At 56.7% G+C, this 23551-nt stretch overlaps 1 protein-coding gene across 1 annotated transcript in view; it reads left to right on the forward strand.

The window, feature by feature from the left end:
• Positions 1-23551, forward strand: part of LOC138378900 (uncharacterized) — a 162857-nt gene that overhangs the window by 51358 nt on the left and 87948 nt on the right. The window contains exons 6-8 of the mRNA XM_069464211.1: positions 4760-4843; positions 13238-13321; positions 21714-21797. Of these exons, the coding sequence (XP_069320312.1) occupies positions 4760-4843; positions 13238-13321; positions 21714-21797 (252 nt within the window). The remainder of the gene's footprint in view (positions 1-4759; positions 4844-13237; positions 13322-21713; positions 21798-23551) is intronic.

A 23551-nucleotide genomic window follows, 5' to 3' on the forward strand; every position in this document is an offset into this window, starting at 1 on the left:
CCTCCTCAAAATGGGCAAGAGGGTGGCATCCGCCATGGTGGAGCCAGATGGGACAGCGGTTGGCGTTTTGTCCTGAGCAAAGGGCGGAGGGAGTGGACCTGGGGGAAGGGCAGGTGGGCATTCGTGGTGGAACACTGCCATTTAGGGGAAGTTGTTTGGCGCTCCCACGGAGCCTTGCCTGGGGTTTCCTGGGGAGGAGTGACTTGGCAGTGCGGTCGGGGTCCAGCAGGGACAGGGGACGGGACCCCGGACATATCAGAGCTCTCTCTGGAGGCCTGGGGGAAGCGTGGCTCGTGGTGGATTAACCCTCAAGCACCAGGGACAGGCCGCAGGCCTAGGTGGACAGCCAGATGCCTGGCGCATCCCGTACGAGAAGCCGCAGCACCAGAGCCTGGTGGCTGCCCTATCAGGGCGGGACTATGGGAAGCCCGCACTGGGGTGCCACAGAATGGGGGTGTGGAATGTTCCCTTCTGCTCTTTGCCTGTTGCCATACTGACTGCAAGGTGTCAGCGAGTGTATTCTTGCAGGGGCCTAGTCTTCGTGTTCCCAGACTCATTGCCAAGGGAGCAATCGTCTGAGCCTCTGCAGACTTCTCCTTGCTAGGCTAGGTTGCCTAAAATTCCTGGGAGCCTTAAGGCAATGCCCCAAAATATCCCTTGTCTCCTGGTTTCCTCTACCTGTCCTGGTGTCCTCCCTGTGCTTGCCCAGGTACTTGCAAGCATTCAGGTTGGGTGACCCTGTGTATATGTCACCACTGTTGGGTTCAGTGATGGTCTCCCCACCTTTTGTCCCCGTGCTGCTTTGCCCCAGCCCCCTTCCTCCTCGAGTTTCCCAGATTCACCCCATCCGCCAGCCCTGCCGAGGCCAGAAACGATGTGAATAGTGCTGGGCACACAGGACTTTCTCCCAGACCTTTACTACCTATGGCCTGCTACTGGATGGCCACTGTTGTGGGTCGTGCCGTTTGCCAGTTCCCACCTGCCTGCAGCTCTGCTGCCTGGTCGGTGCTAGGCAAGGTCATCGTAGGAAGCCTCAAGGCCCAGCACGGCACTTGTTTTCTTTCGTACCTACTGGATGGTTTCTAAAGACCATTCCTTTTGCCCCGGTAATTCACAGTCTCGACTTTCCTGAAGTCCTGCTCCACAGACTCATGTGTGCAGAGCCTTTCCGGACAACTGACCTCTGTCTCCGCTAATCCACTGGTCAGGATGTCAACCTACAGGATCCGCTCACGCCCCCACCCAAAGCTGTGAGTGTGGCGGTCTCTGTGTGCTCCATTGGCCCGGGCCCACGCTATGGGACAGCCGGGCCCACAGAACACAGACCTCCGTATGTGTGAAGGCATGTGGCTTTCCCGAGGAGATAAACGGGCTCCTATCAGTGGAGGGGAAGGATCAGGGCATCTCTGGAATGTTTCCCCACTATAGGGCATGACCGATGCGGACCAGGTCACCCAGCTACAGAGCATAAGGGCCGACGTGGCCTGTGGGTCCCCAGTGGGTGCCGCCAGGCTCTGTACAACAGGAGAACGTGCGCAGCATGGCACGGTGTGTGCTGTGTGACCCAGACTTTCTTCGACAGGAGCGATAGGAAATCACCAAGATTGAACTGCCGTGCGCGTGTGTTACCTTTCCTCGCTTTGTTTTAGTACCCAGTAATCAGGGACTTGATCCTGTCTGCAAGAGACTGCCCCTGACATTGTGGCTGTGATCCCGGAAACTCGGCACTTGTCCAGGAGGTGGGATCGGAAGAACGAGGACAAGTCCTTCAGGCATGGGGGAAGAGATTCACTTCCTTGGGCAGCAAGGGGAGGAAAAAGGCAGACTCTATCATATCAAAATCCACATCTTGCTAAACGTGAGCAGAAGCACAGAGCTTTTAATGGATGGTCTCCATCCACACCTAGTGGGAGCGGGTGGGCACTGTCTGGGGTATGCACCCGCCTAAAGCTCTGATTTGGGCGGGACAAAGGCAGTAAATACGTGTAACCTAAACATTTCAACCCCTGCAATATGCTGAAAAAATAAAATAAGATAAAATAAAAATGGGATCATTTTCTCAGCTTCAGGCAATTACTGTACTTAACTATGCTAATCCTCCCATCTGTGCTAAAGGCAAAGCCTGGGTACTTGCCCTCAGCCCACCTGGCGACCTCTGCCACCTCCACCACCACCTGGCAGTTATTTCTCTTAACAAAAGTCTTAACCTGGCAGGCTGCATCTCCCAAACAGGGTGGGGAAAGTTCTAAAGATACAGAAAATTCTTTTTTTTTTTTTCTTTTTTTTTTTTCTTTCCAGGCCACTCCCCGTAACTTATTCCCCACTCTCCATTTTACCCTTCCATATCTAGGGAAGGAGGGTCCACGACGCTATTACAGGTGCCGGCCCCTCCTCTTTCCTTAGCTGGGCCTAGGTTTTCCAAAGGGTCCATTAGGTCCTGATTTCCCGGTGGCCCTGACTGCCAGGACTCTGTCCCTCGTGGTCCTTTAATGTGGCCCCTGTACCAGCAGCAAGGATCCAGCGGCAAAGCCCCTGTAGTCGTTTCAGCTCCAGGTTCCCAAACATGGCGGCCACCGAGGACTGGACTCCACGGCCTCCCGAGCCTGGCAGGCCTAGCGGCCAGGGGCTCACTGGTAGCCGAGCCTGGCTCCTTCTCTTGCTCAGTAAACCTGGAGTCACCCAGTGCAGTCCTAAGGCGCAGCCCCAGAATTCCCCGATTTGCCCAAACCTGCCCTTCCTCCTCTCAGAGGCCTGGCGTCACTATACACAGAGACTAGCTGGAAGCAGCACTCAAAGAGATTCCGCTTGGGGGCACTGTTGCTCCAGAAATGCCTACAGTTTGGCCTCCTCGGCCTCTCCCTCCACCCTTTCTAGGTGAAAAAACACCAAAGGATGCCCAAAATGGATTCAAAGCCCTAAGGGTCCAGTCTATTCTTTTCAGGTGTTGAGGGAATGGGGGTGCCTTTTTTTTCAGGCTCCAGGTGTGGAATATAAATGTGTGAAAATGTTTATCAAAAGGTGTGGGTGTATGGCTTTATCCATTGATATGTCATCCCCTCATGAGCTTCCAGCCAGAATGTACTATGATGAGGTACCCAGTTTTCTGGTCACACCTGTGGGTATTACAGGGTTCCTCTTGAGCAGGAGGGTTGCTCTTGAGGCAGTCTTGACTCATACCCTGACGTGGGCTGAGTGTCTGGATTTCCCCTCTTAGGCTGCAGCCATTACCTGTATTCTGTCCTCAGGGAGCCAGGACTCGGCCCCAGGCGCCAAGCCAAGCCCATTGCAGGGGCAAAGTGCCTTCGGATCGGTCCAGAGAAGGAGCAGTCCTAGGGCACTGTGGGGGCAGCAGGAATTGACAGGGGCCACGGGAGGGACCAGACTGGAAGGATGTGGCCCTGGGTCAGCTCCGGGGACTCAGGTGGTCACTCCCCATTGAGTAGACCAGTTTGGGGTTTCCCAGGCTCGGGAGGAGAACCCGGTGGCTCTAGACGGGTAGGTGACGTCGGACAGGGCCTTTGGTTCTGCAGCCCCTCCTGGCACACTCTACATGGGAGTGTGGCTGTGCCGTCCACTCACCCCACACACTCATTCGTGCACTCATTCATGCGTGGGTACACACGCAAAGTCTCTTCCTTAAATAGGTGTACGTTTTTCCCTTTCCCTTTTCCTTTTCCATTTTCTTTCTCCCATGACAACCTTGGTCGTACCACTGTGGATAGAGATTTCTCCCGGTTAAAGACGTAGCCCTCTCCATTGTGTGATGTCCAATGCCAACATGTCCGTTTGTCGTCTGCCCCTCTTACCCTCCGTCCCTAAGGTGACAGGTAGCTGTCATTTTTTTCCCTGTGTGTTTGCTTCCGGTGGCTTGTGCAAATGAACGACAGTGTGGAAGTTCGTCTGCTCTCGGCCTTCTCTCTGAACCCACAAGGCTCATACGGAATGCCCTCTGGCGCGTTGCTGCCTTCACAGAACACGCCGTCCCTTGGCCTTTGCACGTGTGTGCAGACTCGACATCCAGCCAGATCCTGTCCATTTCCCCTGTTACAAATGCCTGGGCTGCCCAAGTGTCTTCCTGATAGCAGCAGGATCGTTAGTTTACCATGTCTCTTCATTTTGGACACCTGGTTCTTGTTTTCCTTCTTCCCGTCTTCTTTTCTTTGAAAGAGATCTGGCCTTGATGTGGGTAGTAAGTCCCAGTTCTGACAGGGCGAGGGTGTGTGACTGACAGGTGCACGGAGCAGTGTCTGTGTCTGCCCTGAAACCAGCTGCTGAGTACGCTGAGACGCAGCCACCCCCAAGAATGATTTGCCGTCGTCCCTGGAAAGTCAATGTGGTGGATCTGTGTGCAGCCAGACTGGACATACCTGCTTCCCATGCCTTCTCTAGCCAGATGAGCTGCCGGTCCCTCGAGGGTCTCTCAGTCCATCAATATGGGGTGGAGGAAACAGCCTCACTTGGATCTTTTGGCGTCTAATTCCATAGTCACACAGAACAAATACGAGGACAGAAGTTGTGAGAGGATAGACGCCCAAGGTTGGCTGGTTGCAGTTGTCACCGAACAGAAAGCCAAGAGTAAGGTCTCCCTTATTTCAAGATATATAGTTGCGGGAGCGCTGCTTCTTGACTACAGCCCGAAATGCTTTCATGCAATTGCCAAGAAACGCGTAGGGTCGGTTTTCACTCTCTAATTTCTGTAGAAGTCAAAGCTGACCCTAGAGAATTGTCTTTACCAATTCCGTGACCTCCTTTTTTGCAGCTTCCTGGGGATGAGTGGGATTGGAGTCAACACGGTGTCCCACCAGGACGAAGGACGGGGCCACCTGCAGATACAGAGCTAAAGGTAAGGGGGAAACATGGCCCATGGCCACTTCAGAGAAGTCTTCCCGGGCAATTGGCGGTTTTGCATGGGTTTGGGGTACTCCCCTTTTTGATCAGTGCTGACACAGTAATAGATATCTATTAGACTACACGTACCCCATTTATCGGCGAGAAAATGTAAACAGTTCTGCCTCGTCCTTGTCCTTGTCCACATCCGGCCTAACGTACTCGAATGCGCAGAAGCACGCACACCTCTGTGTGTTTTGCACAGCAAGCCTCCAGGTAGGAGCTGTCTGGAGATGGACCGAGGGCTGGCATGAGGAGAACAGTGTCTTGGGAGTGGCACCTGGCTGTGGTCCTGTCTGACGTGGCCATGCCTATAGGCCCCGGGGCTGCCAGCGTGAGCAGAGCCCTCCGTCCAGGGCTTAGGGTGTGTCCTGCCTCCTTGCTCCCTGCCAGGCACCTCTGGGACACTGGTCACCCTCGACATGGTGGTCGACCTGGCCTTTCAGTGACCTGTGAGAGTGCCCACGTCAGAATGTTTCCTGGCCGACAAAGGCTGAGATTGGATCTAACCCTGTGCCCCGTGTGGATCTTGTCCCTGAGGGCTCAAGCGGGCCCAGTGGGGAAAGCGTAGGTAGGGATTTTGGGTAGGTTCGGGCGCATTGCTAGGGGGACTGAAGGAGAACTCTTCTTCCCCTTTGGTCAGGCAGGCAGGCGAAGGGGACGCCAGGGAGGCCAGGCTCAGGGCAGTGGCTTGGCTCCTCCTCAAAATGGGCAAGAGGGTGGCATCCGCCGTGTTGGAGCCAGATTGCACAGCGGTTGGCGTATTTTCCTCAGCAAAGGGCGGAGGGAGTGGACCTGGGGGAAGGGCAGGTGGGCATTCGTGGTGCAACGCTGCCACCCAGAGGAACTTGTTTGGCTCCCGCGAAGCCTTGCCTGGGGTTTCCGGGGGAGGAGTGGCTTGGGAGTGCAGTCGAGGTCCAGCAGGGACAGGGGACGGGACCCCGGACAGACCAGGGCTCTCTCTCTGGAGGCCTGGGGGAAGCGTGCCCCGTGGCGGGTCGGGCCGTGGAAGCGCCGGGGAGAGGCGGCAGGCCGAGGCCGTCAGGCAGACGCCTGGCGGGCCCTGTACAGGAAGCCCCGGCTCCGGAGCCTGGTGGCGGCCATGTCTGGGCGGGACCAGCGGGAGCCTGCGCCGGGGAACCCGGCCCCAGGGCTCAGAGCTCGGGACCCAGGGCTGTGGGCAGTTTGCCTGGTGCCCCTTCCCTTAGGAGCAAGGGGCGGACCGGCCCAGGTGGCCCCTTGTCCACGGTGCACCCCTGTGAAGGCCTGCTCCCAGCCCAGGCTCTCAGCAGCCATTGGCGGCCGTGGTGGGCAGGGCTGAGATGTTCCTTGTCCGGCCAGGGAAGAAGGCAGACGGGCAGAGCCAGGCCGTGGGGCACCCGGCGGGGCCCATATCCAGTCTGGCCATTGAGGCGACCACTGATGCAAAGCCAGCCCCAAGCCACTTGCCCTACGGTGCAGCCCTGCTCCCCCTCCCTGTCCTGATCATGTCCCCAGCCACCAGGCCTGGTGTTAGAGCTCTGCCCATCCCCCGGTTGTCGTCTGTGCTTGGGGCCTTGCACCGCCCCAATAGTGTGCTCTGGGGATACTCGGGTCTTTGGTCTGTCATCAGGAGTGGACAGATGGCTACGGTGGCAAGCTTGGGACAGGGGAGGCTCTGGGTTTCCACGGGACAGGAAGGGTGTCCGCTAGGCCTGCCGAAGTGCGGGAAGCCAAGAGCGTCCAGAAGGACGGAGCCCTTGGGTCTGGCCCAGGCAGAGACTGCTGCGTGGCAGGAGCCACAGGCAGAGCAGGCTCTGGCAGCATCGCGAAGGGTGGTGGGCCCCGGCGCCTTCACCCTTGCATTCAGCTCCACGTCCTTACATGGCCCCACGGGGAGCCTCAGGCTGGGTCAGGCTTGGATTCCAGGGATAGAGGTTGGAGTACATGGCCCTTTGCAGGAACCCATCTAGAAAGGCAGAGGCCCTGGCCATTTTCCTGTGTTTTCTTCTCCTTCCTAGAACTTGAAGAACCAGTTTTCCATGGACGAGAGGTGCTTTCCCAAGCAGGTTTTGCTCAACCCCACTTTGTAGAATTGAAGAGTGGGAAGGGACCCAGGGGACCCTCCTGGGGGTCACGGGTGGGATGTCTTTCTCAAGGGAGGGAGCGAATCCAGGCAGAGTGAGGTGTTCGGCCTCCAAGGCCTGACTTTTTGGGAGAAGGGTGTCCTCCTTGGAGTCAAAAAGGTTGCAAAGGTCCTAAAGGGGAGATGTCCCTCCCTGCCACCAGACTCCAGGGATACCCTGTGGTGGACACGTGTACACTTGGGTGCTCGTGTGCACCTTGACTGTGAAGAAAGTTCCACCCAAACACAGTTTGGATGGTGTGTGTGTGTGTGTGTGTGTGTGTGTGCCACTTTCCCAGGACGAAGGGGATAACCTCCAAGTGTCAGTTACCCGACGTTGGCTTTGGCGATCAAGGATGGGGTTTTCGGGGTAGCTTTGTTGGCTGAGGCAGCCCCATTCATGCCTGGAGGTGGTGGCACGGGCGCTTGGGCTCTTTTGCATCTGTCCTGACAGCTCTCGGTGTGCTGGGACGATTTCTGACACATTCGATTGCCTCTGTCCTGATCTGGGGGCAGTCACTTTAGGTGTGGTCCTGGAGAAAACAGAGGGTGCGCAGTTGCAGACGTGCACACACACGGGCAGTGAGAGTGGGGCATGGGATAAAGGATGACCGGGAGAGGGAGTGAGCAGATGGGGGTGAGGAGAGAGAAAGAGAGAGACTGGAGAAAACAGGTTGCTGTGGCGAATGCCGCACAGGTTTTTGGGGAGCAAGGAGGGGTGATGGGCACAGAAGCTGCAGCTGAGCTGGACACTGTTCCTTCTATTTACTGTGCCTAATTGACAGAGTGGTGTTCCTGGGCAGTGTGATTTTTGAACATGTATTGGGGGTGTTCTGTTTTCCAATCAGACTAGGCAAGCCAATGACAAGTTGTCCGTGAGGATATACACTCCCAAGAAAGAAGTCGCATTCATTCTGCCTTAATTGTTTCCCATAACACACATGAGTCCGCAGAAGCACACACAGCTCTTAAGTGTTTTGCGCCGGAAGCCTCCCGGTGGGAGCTGTCCCGACATGGACCTAGGCTATGCGCAAGGAGAACAAGTGTCTTAGGGGTGGCGCCTGGCCTCTGGTCCTGTCTGACCTCCGCATGCCTGAACGACCGTGGGTGGCCACAGCGAGAAGGGCCCGCTGCTCATGCCCACCGTCAGGGAGTCGCAGTTTCTTTTGATTCTTTGCTCCCTTTCACGGGCTGAGGGGACACCGGTCGCCCTGGACCTGTTGGTCGAGATGGCCTTTGAGTGACCTGTGAGAGTGCACAATTGAGAATATTTCCTGGCTGGCAGGGAGTGGGGTGGGATCCAACCCTGTGCCCAGTCTGGAACTTGTCTCTGAGGGCTCAAGAGGCCCCTGTGGTCACCCTGTAGGTAGGGCTTGGGTAGGTTCGGGGGCACGGCTAGGGGGATCACAGGTGAACTCTTGCCGTTTGGTCAGGAAGACAGGTGAAGGGGACCTCCAGTGAGGCCGGGCTCAGGGCAGTGGGATGGCTCCTCCTCAAAATGGGCAAGAGGGTGGCATCCGCCATGGTGGAGCCAGATGGGACAGCGGTTGGCGTTTTGTCCTGAGCAAAGGGCGGAGGGAGTGGACCTGGGGGAAGGGCAGGTGGGCATTCGTGGTGGAACACTGCCATTTAGGGGAAGTTGTTTGGCGCTCCCACGGAGCCTTGCCTGGGGTTTCCTGGGGAGGAGTGACTTGGCAGTGCGGTCGGGGTCCAGCAGGGACAGGGGACGGGACCCCGGACATATCAGAGCTCTCTCTGGAGGCCTGGGGGAAGCGTGGCTCGTGGTGGATTAACCCTCAAGCACCAGGGACAGGCCGCAGGCCTAGGTGGACAGCCAGATGCCTGGCGCATCCCGTACGAGAAGCCGCAGCACCAGAGCCTGGTGGCTGCCCTATCAGGGCGGGACTATGGGAAGCCCGCACTGGGGTGCCACAGAATGGGGGTGTGGAATGTTCCCTTCTGCTCTTTGCCTGTTGCCATACTGACTGCAAGGTGTCAGCGAGTGTATTCTTGCAGGGGCCTAGTCTTCGTGTTCCCAGACTCATTGCCAAGGGAGCAATCGTCTGAGCCTCTGCAGACTTCTCCTTGCTAGGCTAGGTTGCCTAAAATTCCTGGGAGCCTTAAGGCAATGCCCCAAAATATCCCTTGTCTCCTGGTTTCCTCTACCTGTCCTGGTGTCCTCCCTGTGCTTGCCCAGGTACTTGCAAGCATTCAGGTTGGGTGACCCTGTGTATATGTCACCACTGTTGGGTTCAGTGATGGTCTCCCCACCTTTTGTCCCCGTGCTGCTTTGCCCCAGCCCCCTTCCTCCTCGAGTTTCCCAGATTCACCCCATCCGCCAGCCCTGCCGAGGCCAGAAACGATGTGAATAGTGCTGGGCACACAGGACTTTCTCCCAGACCTTTACTACCTATGGCCTGCTACTGGATGGCCACTGTTGTGGGTCGTGCCGTTTGCCAGTTCCCACCTGCCTGCAGCTCTGCTGCCTGGTCGGTGCTAGGCAAGGTCATCGTAGGAAGCCTCAAGGCCCAGCACGGCACTTGTTTTCTTTCGTACCTACTGGATGGTTTCTAAAGACCATTCCTTTTGCCCCGGTAATTCACAGTCTCGACTTTCCTGAAGTCCTGCTCCACAGACTCATGTGTGCAGAGCCTTTCCGGACAACTGACCTCTGTCTCCGCTAATCCACTGGTCAGGATGTCAACCTACAGGATCCGCTCACGCCCCCACCCAAAGCTGTGAGTGTGGCGGTCTCTGTGTGCTCCATTGGCCCGGGCCCACGCTATGGGACAGCCGGGCCCACAGAACACAGACCTCCGTATGTGTGAAGGCATGTGGCTTTCCCGAGGAGATAAACGGGCTCCTATCAGTGGAGGGGAAGGATCAGGGCATCTCTGGAATGTTTCCCCACTATAGGGCATGACCGATGCGGACCAGGTCACCCAGCTACAGAGCATAAGGGCCGACGTGGCCTGTGGGTCCCCAGTGGGTGCCGCCAGGCTCTGTACAACAGGAGAACGTGCGCAGCATGGCACGGTGTGTGCTGTGTGACCCAGACTTTCTTCGACAGGAGCGATAGGAAATCACCAAGATTGAACTGCCGTGCGCGTGTGTTACCTTTCCTCGCTTTGTTTTAGTACCCAGTAATCAGGGACTTGATCCTGTCTGCAAGAGACTGCCCCTGACATTGTGGCTGTGATCCCGGAAACTCGGCACTTGTCCAGGAGGTGGGATCGGAAGAACGAGGACAAGTCCTTCAGGCATGGGGGAAGAGATTCACTTCCTTGGGCAGCAAGGGGAGGAAAAAGGCAGACTCTATCATATCAAAATCCACATCTTGCTAAACGTGAGCAGAAGCACAGAGCTTTTAATGGATGGTCTCCATCCACACCTAGTGGGAGCGGGTGGGCACTGTCTGGGGTATGCACCCGCCTAAAGCTCTGATTTGGGCGGGACAAAGGCAGTAAATACGTGTAACCTAAACATTTCAACCCCTGCAATATGCTGAAAAAATAAAATAAGATAAAATAAAAATGGGATCATTTTCTCAGCTTCAGGCAATTACTGTACTTAACTATGCTAATCCTCCCATCTGTGCTAAAGGCAAAGCCTGGGTACTTGCCCTCAGCCCACCTGGCGACCTCTGCCACCTCCACCACCACCTGGCAGTTATTTCTCTTAACAAAAGTCTTAACCTGGCAGGCTGCATCTCCCAAACAGGGTGGGGAAAGTTCTAAAGATACAGAAAATTCTTTTTTTTTTTTTCTTTTTTTTTTTTCTTTCCAGGCCACTCCCCGTAACTTATTCCCCACTCTCCATTTTACCCTTCCATATCTAGGGAAGGAGGGTCCACGACGCTATTACAGGTGCCGGCCCCTCCTCTTTCCTTAGCTGGGCCTAGGTTTTCCAAAGGGTCCATTAGGTCCTGATTTCCCGGTGGCCCTGACTGCCAGGACTCTGTCCCTCGTGGTCCTTTAATGTGGCCCCTGTACCAGCAGCAAGGATCCAGCGGCAAAGCCCCTGTAGTCGTTTCAGCTCCAGGTTCCCAAACATGGCGGCCACCGAGGACTGGACTCCACGGCCTCCCGAGCCTGGCAGGCCTAGCGGCCAGGGGCTCACTGGTAGCCGAGCCTGGCTCCTTCTCTTGCTCAGTAAACCTGGAGTCACCCAGTGCAGTCCTAAGGCGCAGCCCCAGAATTCCCCGATTTGCCCAAACCTGCCCTTCCTCCTCTCAGAGGCCTGGCGTCACTATACACAGAGACTAGCTGGAAGCAGCACTCAAAGAGATTCCGCTTGGGGGCACTGTTGCTCCAGAAATGCCTACAGTTTGGCCTCCTCGGCCTCTCCCTCCACCCTTTCTAGGTGAAAAAACACCAAAGGATGCCCAAAATGGATTCAAAGCCCTAAGGGTCCAGTCTATTCTTTTCAGGTGTTGAGGGAATGGGGGTGCCTTTTTTTTCAGGCTCCAGGTGTGGAATATAAATGTGTGAAAATGTTTATCAAAAGGTGTGGGTGTATGGCTTTATCCATTGATATGTCATCCCCTCATGAGCTTCCAGCCAGAATGTACTATGATGAGGTACCCAGTTTTCTGGTCACACCTGTGGGTATTACAGGGTTCCTCTTGAGCAGGAGGGTTGCTCTTGAGGCAGTCTTGACTCATACCCTGACGTGGGCTGAGTGTCTGGATTTCCCCTCTTAGGCTGCAGCCATTACCTGTATTCTGTCCTCAGGGAGCCAGGACTCGGCCCCAGGCGCCAAGCCAAGCCCATTGCAGGGGCAAAGTGCCTTCGGATCGGTCCAGAGAAGGAGCAGTCCTAGGGCACTGTGGGGGCAGCAGGAATTGACAGGGGCCACGGGAGGGACCAGACTGGAAGGATGTGGCCCTGGGTCAGCTCCGGGGACTCAGGTGGTCACTCCCCATTGAGTAGACCAGTTTGGGGTTTCCCAGGCTCGGGAGGAGAGCCCGGTGGCTCTAGACGGGTAGGTGACGTCGGACAGGGCCTTTGGTTCTGCAGCCCCTCCTGGCACACTCTACATGGGAGTGTGGCTGTGCCGTCCACTCACCCCACACACTCATTCGTGCACTCATTCATGCGTGGGTACACACGCAAAGTCTCTTCCTTAAATAGGTGTACGTTTTTCCCTTTCCCTTTTCCTTTTCCATTTTCTTTCTCCCATGACAACCTTGGTCGTACCACTGTGGATAGAGATTTCTCCCGGTTAAAGACGTAGCCCTCTCCATTGTGTGATGTCCAATGCCAACATGTCCGTTTGTCGTCTGCCCCTCTTACCCTCCGTCCCTAAGGTGACAGGTAGCTGTCATTTTTTTCCCTGTGTGTTTGCTTCCGGTGGCTTGTGCAAATGAACGACAGTGTGGAAGTTCGTCTGCTCTCGGCCTTCTCTCTGAACCCACAAGGCTCATACGGAATGCCCTCTGGCGCGTTGCTGCCTTCACAGAACACGCGTCCCTTGGCCTTTGCACGTGTGTGCAGACTCGACATCCAGCCAGATCCTGTCCATTTCCCCTGTTACAAATGCCTGGGCTGCCCAAGTGTCTTCCTGATAGCAGCAGGATCGTTAGTTTACCATGTCTCTTCATTTTGGACACCTGGTTCTTGTTTTCCTTCTTCCCGTCTTCTTTTCTTTGAAAGAGATCTGGCCTTGATGTGGGTAGTAAGTCCCAGTTCTGACAGGGCGAGGGTGTGTGACTGACAGGTGCACGGAGCAGTGTCTGTGTCTGCCCTGAAACCAGCTGCTGAGTACGCTGAGACGCAGCCACCCCCAAGAATGATTTGCCGTCGTCCCTGGAAAGTCAATGTGGTGGATCTGTGTGCAGCCAGACTGGACATACCTGCTTCCCATGCCTTCTCTAGCCAGATGAGCTGCCGGTCCCTCGAGGGTCTCTCAGTCCATCAATATGGGGTGGAGGAAACAGCCTCACTTGGATCTTTTGGCGTCTAATTCCATAGTCACACAGAACAAATACGAGGACAGAAGTTGTGAGAGGATAGACGCCCAAGGTTGGCTGGTTGCAGTTGTCACCGAACAGAAAGCCAAGAGTAAGGTCTCCCTTATTTCAAGATATATAGTTGCGGGAGCGCTGCTTCTTGACTACAGCCCGAAATGCTTTCATGCAATTGCCAAGAAACGCGTAGGGTCGGTTTTCACTCTCTAATTTCTGTAGAAGTCAAAGCTGACCCTAGAGAATTGTCTTTACCAATTCCGTGACCTCCTTTTTTGCAGCTTCCTGGGGATGAGTGGGATTGGAGTCAACACGGTGTCCCACCAGGACGAAGGACGGGGCCACCTGCAGATACAGAGCTAAAGGTAAGGGGGAAACATGGCCCATGGCCACTTCAGAGAAGTCTTCCCGGGCAATTGGCGGTTTTGCATGGGTTTGGGGTACTCCCCTTTTTGATCAGTGCTGACACAGTAATAGATATCTATTAGACTACACGTACCCCATTTATCGGCGAGAAAATGTAAACAGTTCTGCCTCGTCCTTGTCCTTGTCCACATCCGGCCTAACGTACTCGAATGCGCAGAAGCACGCACACCTCTGTGTGTTTTGCACAGCAAGCCTCCAGGTAGGAGCTGTCTGGAGATGGACCGAGGGCTGGCATGAGGAGAACAGTGTCTTGGGAGTGGCACCTGGCTGTGGTCCTGTCTGACGTGGCCATGCCTATAGGCCCCGGGGCTGCCAGCGTGAGCAGAGCCCTCCGTCCAGGGCTTAGGGTGTGTCCTGCCTCCTTGCTCCCTGCCAGGCACCTCTGGGACACTGGTCACCCTCGACATGGTGGTCGACCTGGCCTTTCAGTGACCTGTGAGAGTGCCCACGTCAGAATGTTTCCTGGCCGACAAAGGCTGAGATTGGATCTAACCCTGTGCCCCGTGTGGATCTTGTCCCTGAGGGCTCAAGCGGGCCCAGTGGGGAAAGCGTAGGTAGGGATTTTGGGTAGGTTCGGGCGCATTGCTAGGGGGACTGAAGGAGAACTCTTCTTCCCCTTTGGTCAGGCAGGCAGGCGAAGGGGACGCCAGGGAGGCCAGGCTCAGGGCAGTGGCTTGGCTCCTCCTCAAAATGGGCAAGAGGGTGGCATCCGCCGTGTTGGAGCCAGATTGCACAGCGGTTGGCGTATTTTCCTCAGCAAAGGGCGGAGGGAGTGGACCTGGGGGAAGGGCAGGTGGGCATTCGTGGTGCAACGCTGCCACCCAGAGGAACTTGTTTGGCTCCCGCGAAGCCTTGCCTGGGGTTTCCGGGGGAGGAGTGGCTTGGGAGTGCAGTCGAGGTCCAGCAGGGACAGGGGACGGGACCCCGGACAGACCAGGGCTCTCTCTCTGGAGGCCTGGGGGAAGCGTGGCCCGTGACGGGTCCGGCCGTGGAAACGCCAGGGAGAGGCGGCAGGCCGAGGCCGTCAGGCAGACGCCTGGCGGGCCCTGTACAGGAAGCCCCGGCTCCGGAGCCTGGTGGCGGCCATGTCTGGGCGGGACCAGCGGGAGCCTGCGCCGGGGAACCCGGCCCCAGGGCTCAGAGCTCGGGACCCAGGGCTGTGGGCAGTTTGCCTGGTGCCCCTTCCCTTAGGAGCAAGGGGCGGACCGGCCCAGGTGGCCCCTTGTCCACGGTGCACCCCTGTGAAGGCCTGCTCCCAGCCCAGGCTCTCAGCAGCCATTGGCGGCCGTGGTGGGCAGGGCTGAGATGTTCCTTGTCCGGCCAGGGAAGAAGGCAGACGGGCAGAGCCAGGCCGTGGGGCACCCGGCGGGGCCCATATCCAGTCTGGCCATTGAGGCGACCACTGATGCAAAGCCAGCCCCAAGCCACTTGCCCTACGGTGCAGCCCTGCTCCCCCTCCCTGTCCTGATCATGTCCCCAGCCACCAGGCCTGGTGTTAGAGCTCTGCCCATCCCCCGGTTGTCGTCTGTGCTTGGGGCCTTGCACCGCCCCAATAGTGTGCTCTGGGGATACTCGGGTCTTTGGTCTGTCATCAGGAGTGGACAGATGGCTACGGTGGCAAGCTTGGGACAGGGGAGGCTCTGGGTTTCCACGGGACAGGAAGGGTGTCCGCTAGGCCTGCCGAAGTGCGGGAAGCCAAGAGCGTCCAGAAGGACGGAGCCCTTGGGTCTGGCCCAGGCAGAGACTGCTGCGTGGCAGGAGCCACAGGCAGAGCAGGCTCTGGCAGCATCGCGAAGGGTGGTGGGCCCCGGCGCCTTCACCCTTGCATTCAGCTCCACGTCCTTACATGGCCCCACGGGGAGCCTCAGGCTGGGTCAGGCTTGGATTCCAGGGATAGAGGTTGGAGTACATGGCCCTTTGCAGGAACCCATCTAGAAAGGCAGAGGCCCTGGCCATTTTCCTGTGTTTTCTTCTCCTTCCTAGAACTTGAAGAACCAGTTTTCCATGGACGAGAGGTGCTTTCCCAAGCAGGTTTTGCTCAACCCCACTTTGTAGAATTGAAGAGTGGGAAGGGACCCAGGGGACCCTCCTGGGGGTCACGGGTGGGATGTCTTTCTCAAGGGAGGGAGCGAATCCAGGCAGAGTGAGGTGTTCGGCCTCCAAGGCCTGACTTTTTGGGAGAAGGGTGTCCTCCTTGGAGTCAAAAAGGTTGCAAAGGTCCTAAAGGGGAGATGTCCCTCCCTGCCACCAGACTCCAGGGATACCCTGTGGTGGACACGTGTACACTTGGGTGCTCGTGTGCACCTTGACTGTGAAGAAAGTTCCACCCAAACACAGTTTGGATGGTGTGTGTGTGTGTGTGTGTGTGTGTGCCACTTTCCCAGGACGAAGGGGATAACCTCCAAGTGTCAGTTACCCGACGTTGGCTTTGGCGATCAAGGATGGGGTTTTCGGGGTAGCTTTGTTGGCTGAGGCAGCCCCATTCATGCCTGGAGGTGGTGGCACGGGCGCTTGGGCTCTTTTGCATCTGTCCTGACAGCTCTCGGTGTGCTGGGACGATTTCTGACACATTCGATTGCCTCTGTCCTGATCTGGGGGCAGTCACTTTAGGTGTGGTCCTGGAGAAAACAGAGGGTGCGCAGTTGCAGACGTGCACACACACGGGCAGTGAGAGTGGGGCATGGGATAAAGGATGACCGGGAGAGGGAGTGAGCAGATGGGGGTGAGGAGAGAGAAAGAGAGAGACTGGAGAAAACAGGTTGCTGTGGCGAATGCCGCACAGGTTTTTGGGGAGCAAGGAGGGGTGATGGGCACAGAAGCTGCAGCTGAGCTGGACACTGTTCCTTCTATTTACTGTGCCTAATTGACAGAGTGGTGTTCCTGGGCAGTGTGATTTTTGAACATGTATTGGGGGTGTTCTGTTTTCCAATCAGACTAGGCAAGCCAATGACAAGTTGTCCGTGAGGATATACACTCCCAAGAAAGAAGTCGCATTCATTCTGCCTTAATTGTTTCCCATAACACACATGAGTCCGCAGAAGCACACACAGCTCTTAAGTGTTTTGCGCCGGAAGCCTCCCGGTGGGAGCTGTCCCGACATGGACCTAGGCTATGCGCAAGGAGAACAAGTGTCTTAGGGGTGGCGCCTGGCCTCTGGTCCTGTCTGACCTCCGCATGCCTGAACGACCGTGGGTGGCCACAGCGAGAAGGGCCCGCTGCTCATGCCCACCGTCAGGGAGTCGCAGTTTCTTTTGATTCTTTGCTCCCTTTCACGGGCTGAGGGGACACCGGTCGCCCTGGACCTGTTGGTCGAGATGGCCTTTGAGTGACCTGTGAGAGTGCACAATTGAGAATATTTCCTGGCTGGCAGGGAGTGGGGTGGGATCCAACCCTGTGCCCAGTCTGGAACTTGTCTCTGAGGGCTCAAGAGGCCCCTGTGGTCACCCTGTAGGTAGGGCTTGGGTAGGTTCGGGGGCACGGCTAGGGGGATCACAGGTGAACTCTTGCCGTTTGGTCAGGAAGACAGGTGAAGGGGACCTCCAGTGAGGCCGGGCTCAGGGCAGTGGGATGGCTCCTCCTCAAAATGGGCAAGAGGGTGGCATCCGCCATGGTGGAGCCAGATGGGACAGCGGTTGGCGTTTTGTCCTGAGCAAAGGGCGGAGGGAGTGGACCTGGGGGAAGGGCAGGTGGGCATTCGTGGTGGAACACTGCCATTTAGGGGAAGTTGTTTGGCGCTCCCACGGAGCCTTGCCTGGGGTTTCCTGGGGAGGAGTGACTTGGCAGTGCGGTCGGGGTCCAGCAGGGACAGGGGACGGGACCCCGGACATATCAGAGCTCTCTCTGGAGGCCTGGGGGAAGCGTGGCTCGTGGTGGATTAACCCTCAAGCACCAGGGACAGGCCGCAGGCCTAGGTGGACAGCCAGATGCCTGGCGCATCCCGTACGAGAAGCCGCAGCACCAGAGCCTGGTGGCTGCCCTATCAGGGCGGGACTATGGGAAGCCCGCACTGGGGTGCCACAGAATGGGGGTGTGGAATGTTCCCTTCTGCTCTTTGCCTGTTGCCATACTGACTGCAAGGTGTCAGCGAGTGTATTCTTGCAGGGGCCTAGTCTTCGTGTTCCCAGACTCATTGCCAAGGGAGCAATCGTCTGAGCCTCTGCAGACTTCTCCTTGCTAGGCTAGGTTGCCTAAAATTCCTGGGAGCCTTAAGGCAATGCCCCAAAATATCCCTTGTCTCCTGGTTTCCTCTACCTGTCCTGGTGTCCTCCCTGTGCTTGCCCAGGTACTTGCAAGCATTCAGGTTGGGTGACCCTGTGTATATGTCACCACTGTTGGGTTCAGTGATGGTCTCCCCACCTTTTGTCCCCGTGCTGCTTTGCCCCAGCCCCCTTCCTCCTCGAGTTTCCCAGATTCACCCCATCCGCCAGCCCTGCCGAGGCCAGAAACGATGTGAATAGTGCTGGGCACACAGGACTTTCTCCCAGACCTTTACTACCTATGGCCTGCTACTGGATGGCCACTGTTGTGGGTCGTGCCGTTTGCCAGTTCCCACCTGCCTGCAGCTCTGCTGCCTGGTCGGTGCTAGGCAAGGTCATCGTAGGAAGCCTCAAGGCCCAGCACGGCACTTGTTTTCTTTCGTACCTACTGGATGGTTTCTAAAGACCATTCCTTTTGCCCCGGTAATTCACAGTCTCGACTTTCCTGAAGTCCTGCTCCACAGACTCATGTGTGCAGAGCCTTTCCGGACAACTGACCTCTGTCTCCGCTAATCCACTGGTCAGGATGTCAACCTACAGGATCCGCTCACGCCCCCACCCAAAGCTGTGAGTGTGGCGGTCTCTGTGTGCTCCATTGGCCCGGGCCCACGCTATGGGACAGCCGGGCCCACAGAACACAGACCTCCGTATGTGTGAAGGCATGTGGCTTTCCCGAGGAGATAAACGGGCTCCTATCAGTGGAGGGGAAGGATCAGGGCATCTCTGGAATGTTTCCCCACTATAGGGCATGACCGATGCGGACCAGGTCACCCAGCTACAGAGCATAAGGGCCGACGTGGCCTGTGGGTCCCCAGTGGGTGCCGCCAGGCTCTGTACAACAGGAGAACGTGCGCAGCATGGCACGGTGTGTGCTGTGTGACCCAGACTTTCTTCGACAGGAGCGATAGGAAATCACCAAGATTGAACTGCCGTGCGCGTGTGTTACCTTTCCTCGCTTTGTTTTAGTACCCAGTAATCAGGGACTTGATCCTGTCTGCAGAGACTGCCCCTGACATTGTGGCCTGTGATCCCGGAAACTCGGCACTTGTCCAGGAGGTGGGATCGGAAGAACGAGGACAAGTCCTTCAGGCATGGGGGAAGAGATTCACTTCCTTGGGCAGCAAGGGGAGGAAAAAGGCAGACTCTATCATATCAAAATCCACATCTTGCTAAACGTGAGCAGAAGCACAGAGCTTTTAATGGATGGTCTCCATCCACACCTAGTGGGAGCGGGTGGGCACTGTCTGGGGTATGCACCCGCCTAAAGCTCTGATTTGGGCGGGACAAAGGCAGTAAATACGTGTAACCTAAACATTTCAACCCCTGCAATATGCTGAAAAAATAAAATAAGATAAAATAAAAATGGGATCATTTTCTCAGCTTCAGGCAATTACTGTACTTAACTATGCTAATCCTCCCATCTGTGCTAAAGGCAAAGCCTGGGTACTTGCCCTCAGCCCACCTGGCGACCTCTGCCACCTCCACCACCACCTGGCAGTTATTTCTCTTAACAAAAGTCTTAACCTGGCAGGCTGCATCTCCCAAACAGGGTGGGGAAAGTTCTAAAGATACAGAAAATTCTTTTTTTTTTTTTCTTTTTTTTTTTTCTTTCCAGGCCACTCCCCGTAACTTATTCCCCACTCTCCATTTTACCCTTCCATATCTAGGGAAGGAGGGTCCACGACGCTATTACAGGTGCCGGCCCCTCCTCTTTCCTTAGCTGGGCCTAGGTTTTCCAAAGGGTCCATTAGGTCCTGATTTCCCGGTGGCCCTGACTGCCAGGACTCTGTCCCTCGTGGTCCTTTAATGTGGCCCCTGTACCAGCAGCAAGGATCCAGCGGCAAAGCCCCTGTAGTCGTTTCAGCTCCAGGTTCCCAAACATGGCGGCCACCGAGGACTGGACTCCACGGCCTCCCGAGCCTGGCAGGCCTAGCGGCCAGGGGCTCACTGGTAGCCGAGCCTGGCTCCTTCTCTTGCTCAGTAAACCTGGAGTCACCCAGTGCAGTCCTAAGGCGCAGCCCCAGAATTCCCCGATTTGCCCAAACCTGCCCTTCCTCCTCTCAGAGGCCTGGCGTCACTATACACAGAGACTAGCTGGAAGCAGCACTCAAAGAGATTCCGCTTGGGGGCACTGTTGCTCCAGAAATGCCTACAGTTTGGCCTCCTCGGCCTCTCCCTCCACCCTTTCTAGGTGAAAAAACACCAAAGGATGCCCAAAATGGATTCAAAGCCCTAAGGGTCCAGTCTATTCTTTTCAGGTGTTGAGGGAATGGGGGTGCCTTTTTTTTCAGGCTCCAGGTGTGGAATATAAATGTGTGAAAATGTTTATCAAAAGGTGTGGGTGTATGGCTTTATCCATTGATATGTCATCCCCTCATGAGCTTCCAGCCAGAATGTACTATGATGAGGTACCCAGTTTTCTGGTCACACCTGTGGGTATTACAGGGTTCCTCTTGAGCAGGAGGGTTGCTCTTGAGGCAGTCTTGACTCATACCCTGACGTGGGCTGAGTGTCTGGATTTCCCCTCTTAGGCTGCAGCCATTACCTGTATTCTGTCCTCAGGGAGCCAGGACTCGGCCCCAGGCGCCAAGCCAAGCCCATTGCAGGGGCAAAGTGCCTTCGGATCGGTCCAGAGAAGGAGCAGTCCTAGGGCACTGTGGGGGCAGCAGGAATTGACAGGGGCCACGGGAGGGACCAGACTGGAAGGATGTGGCCCTGGGTCAGCTCCGGGGACTCAGGTAGTCACTCCCCATTGAGTAGACCAGTTTGGGGTTTCCCAGGCTCGGGAGGAGAGCCCGGTGGCTCTAGACGGGTAGGTGACGTCGGACAGGGCCTTTGGTTCTGCAGCCCCTCCTGGCACACTCTACATGGGAGTGTGGCTGTGCCGTCCACTCACCCCACACACTCATTCGTGCACTCATTCATGCGTGGGTACACACGCAAAGTCTCTTCCTTAAATAGGTGTACGTTTTTCCCTTTCCCTTTTCCTTTTCCATTTTCTTTCTCCCATGACAACCTTGGTCGTACCACTGTGGATAGAGATTTCTCCCGGTTAAAGACGTAGCCCTCTCCATTGTGTGATGTCCAATGCCAACATGTCCGTTTGTCGTCTGCCCCTCTTACCCTCCGTCCCTAAGGTGACAGGTAGCTGTCATTTTTTTCCCTGTGTGTTTGCTTCCGGTGGCTTGTGCAAATGAACGACAGTGTGGAAGTTCGTCTGCTCTCGGCCTTCTCTCTGAACCCACAAGGCTCATACGGAATGCCCTCTGGCGCGTTGCTGCCTTCACAGAACACGCGTCCCTTGGCCTTTGCACGTGTGTGCAGACTCGACATCCAGCCAGATCCTGTCCATTTCCCCTGTTACAAATGCCTGGGCTGCCCAAGTGTCTTCCTGATAGCAGCAGGATCGTTAGTTTACCATGTCTCTTCATTTTGGACACCTGGTTCTTGTTTTCCTTCTTCCCGTCTTCTTTTCTTTGAAAGAGATCTGGCCTTGATGTGGGTAGTAAGTCCCAGTTCTGACAGGGCGAGGGTGTGTGACTGACAGGTGCACGGAGCAGTGTCTGTGTCTGCCCTGAAACCAGCTGCTGAGTACGCTGAGACGCAGCCACCCCCAAGAATGATTTGCCGTCGTCCCTGGAAAGTCAATGTGGTGGATCTGTGTGCAGCCAGACTGGACATACCTGCTTCCCATGCCTTCTCTAGCCAGATGAGCTGCCGGTCCCTCGAGGGTCTCTCAGTCCATCAACATGGGGTGGAGGAAACAGCCTCACTTGGATCTTTTGGCGTCTAATTCCATAGTCACACAGAACAAATACGAGGACAGAAGTTGTGAGAGGATAGACGCCCAAGGTTGGCTGGTTGCAGTTGTCACCGAACAGAAAGCCAAGAGTAAGGTCTCCCTTATTTCAAGATATATAGTTGCGGGAGCGCTGCTTCTTGACTACAGCCCGAAATGCTTTCATGCAATTGCCAAGAAACGCGTAGGGTCGGTTTTCACTCTCTAATTTCTGTAGAAGTCAAAGCTGACCCTAGAGAATTGTCTTTACCAATTCCGTGACCTCCTTTTTTGCAGCTTCCTGGGGATGAGTGGGATTGGAGTCAACACGGTGTCCCACCAGGACGAAGGACGGGGCCACCTGCAGATACAGAGCTAAAGGTAAGGGGGAAACATGGCCCATGGCCACTTCAGAGAAGTCTTCCCGGGCAATTGGCGGTTTTGCGTGGGTTTGGGGTACTCCCCTTTTTGATCAGTGCTGACACAGTAATAGATATCTATTAGACTACACGTACCCCATTTATCGGCGAGAAAATGTAAACAGTTCTGCCTCGTCCTTGTCCTTGTCCACATCCGGCCTAACGTACTCGAATGCGCAGAAGCACGCACACCTCTGTGTGTTTTGCACAGCAAGCCTCCAGGTAGGAGCTGTCTGGAGATGGACCGAGGGCTGGCATGAGGAGAACAGTGTCTTGGGAGTGGCACCTGGCTGTGGTCCTGTCTGACGTGGCCATGCCTATAGGCCCCGGGGCTGCCAGCGTGAGCAGAGCCCTCCGTCCAGGGCTTAGGGTGTGTCCTGCCTCCTTGCTCCCTGCCAGGCACCTCTGGGACACTGGTCACCCTCGACATGGTGGTCGACCTGGCCTTTCAGTGACCTGTGAGAGTGCCCACGTCAGAATGTTTCCTGGCCGACAAAGGCTGAGATTGGATCTAACCCTGTGCCCCGTGTGGATCTTGTCCCTGAGGGCTCAAGCGGGCCCAGTGGGGAAAGCGTAGGTAGGGATTTTGGGTAGGTTCGGGCGCATTGCTAGGGGGACTGAAGGAGAACTCTTCTTCCCCTTTGGTCAGGCAGGCAGGCGAAGGGGACGCCAGGGAGGCCAGGCTCAGGGCAGTGGCTTGGCTCCTCCTCAAAATGGGCAAGAGGGTGGCATCCGCCGTGTTGGAGCCAGATTGCACAGCGGTTGGCGTATTTTCCTCAGCAAAGGGCGGAGGGAGTGGACCTGGGGGAAGGGCAGGTGGGCATTCGTGGTGCAACGCTGCCACCCAGAGGAACTTGTTTGGCTCCCGCGAAGCCTTGCCTGGGGTTTCCGGGGGAGGAGTGGCTTGGGAGTGCAGTCGAGGTCCAGCAGGGACAGGGGACGGGACCCCGGACAGACCAGGGCTCTCTCTCTGGAGGCCTGGGGGAAGCGTGCCCCGTGGCGGGTCGGGCCGTGGAAGCGCCGGGGAGAGGCGGCAGGCCGAGGCCGTCAGGCAGACGCCTGGCGGGCCCTGTACAGGAAGCCCCGGCTCCGGAGCCTGGTGGCGGCCATGTCTGGGCGGGACCAGCGGGAGCCTGCGCCGGGGAACCCGGCCCCAGGGCTCAGAGCTCGGGACCCAGGGCTGTGGGCAGTTTGCCTGGTGCCCCTTCCCTTAGGAGCAAGGGGCGGACCGGCCCAGGTGGCCCCTTGTCCACGGTGCACCCCTGTGAAGGCCTGCTCCCAGCCCAGGCTCTCAGCAGCCATTGGCGGCCGTGGTGGGCAGGGCTGAGATGTTCCTTGTCCGGCCAGGGAAGAAGGCAGACGGGCAGAGCCAGGCCGTGGGGCACCCGGCGGGGCCCATATCCAGTCTGGCCATTGAGGCGACCACTGATGCAAAGCCAGCCCCAAGCCACTTGCCCTACGGTGCAGCCCTGCTCCCCCTCCCTGTCCTGATCATGTCCCCAGCCACCAGGCCTGGTGTTAGAGCTCTGCCCATCCCCCGGTTGTCGTCTGTGCTTGGGGCCTTGCACCGCCCCAATAGTGTGCTCTGGGGATACTCGGGTCTTTGGTCTGTCATCAGGAGTGGACAGATGGCTACGGTGGCAAGCTTGGGACAGGGGAGGCTCTGGGTTTCCACGGGACAGGAAGGGTGTCCGCTAGGCCTGCCGAAGTGCGGGA

The sequence above is a fragment of the Eulemur rufifrons genome, chromosome 30 (genome assembly GCF_041146395.1).
Source record: "Eulemur rufifrons isolate Redbay chromosome 30, OSU_ERuf_1, whole genome shotgun sequence".
NCBI classification, from domain to species: Eukaryota; Metazoa; Chordata; class Mammalia; order Primates; family Lemuridae; genus Eulemur; species Eulemur rufifrons.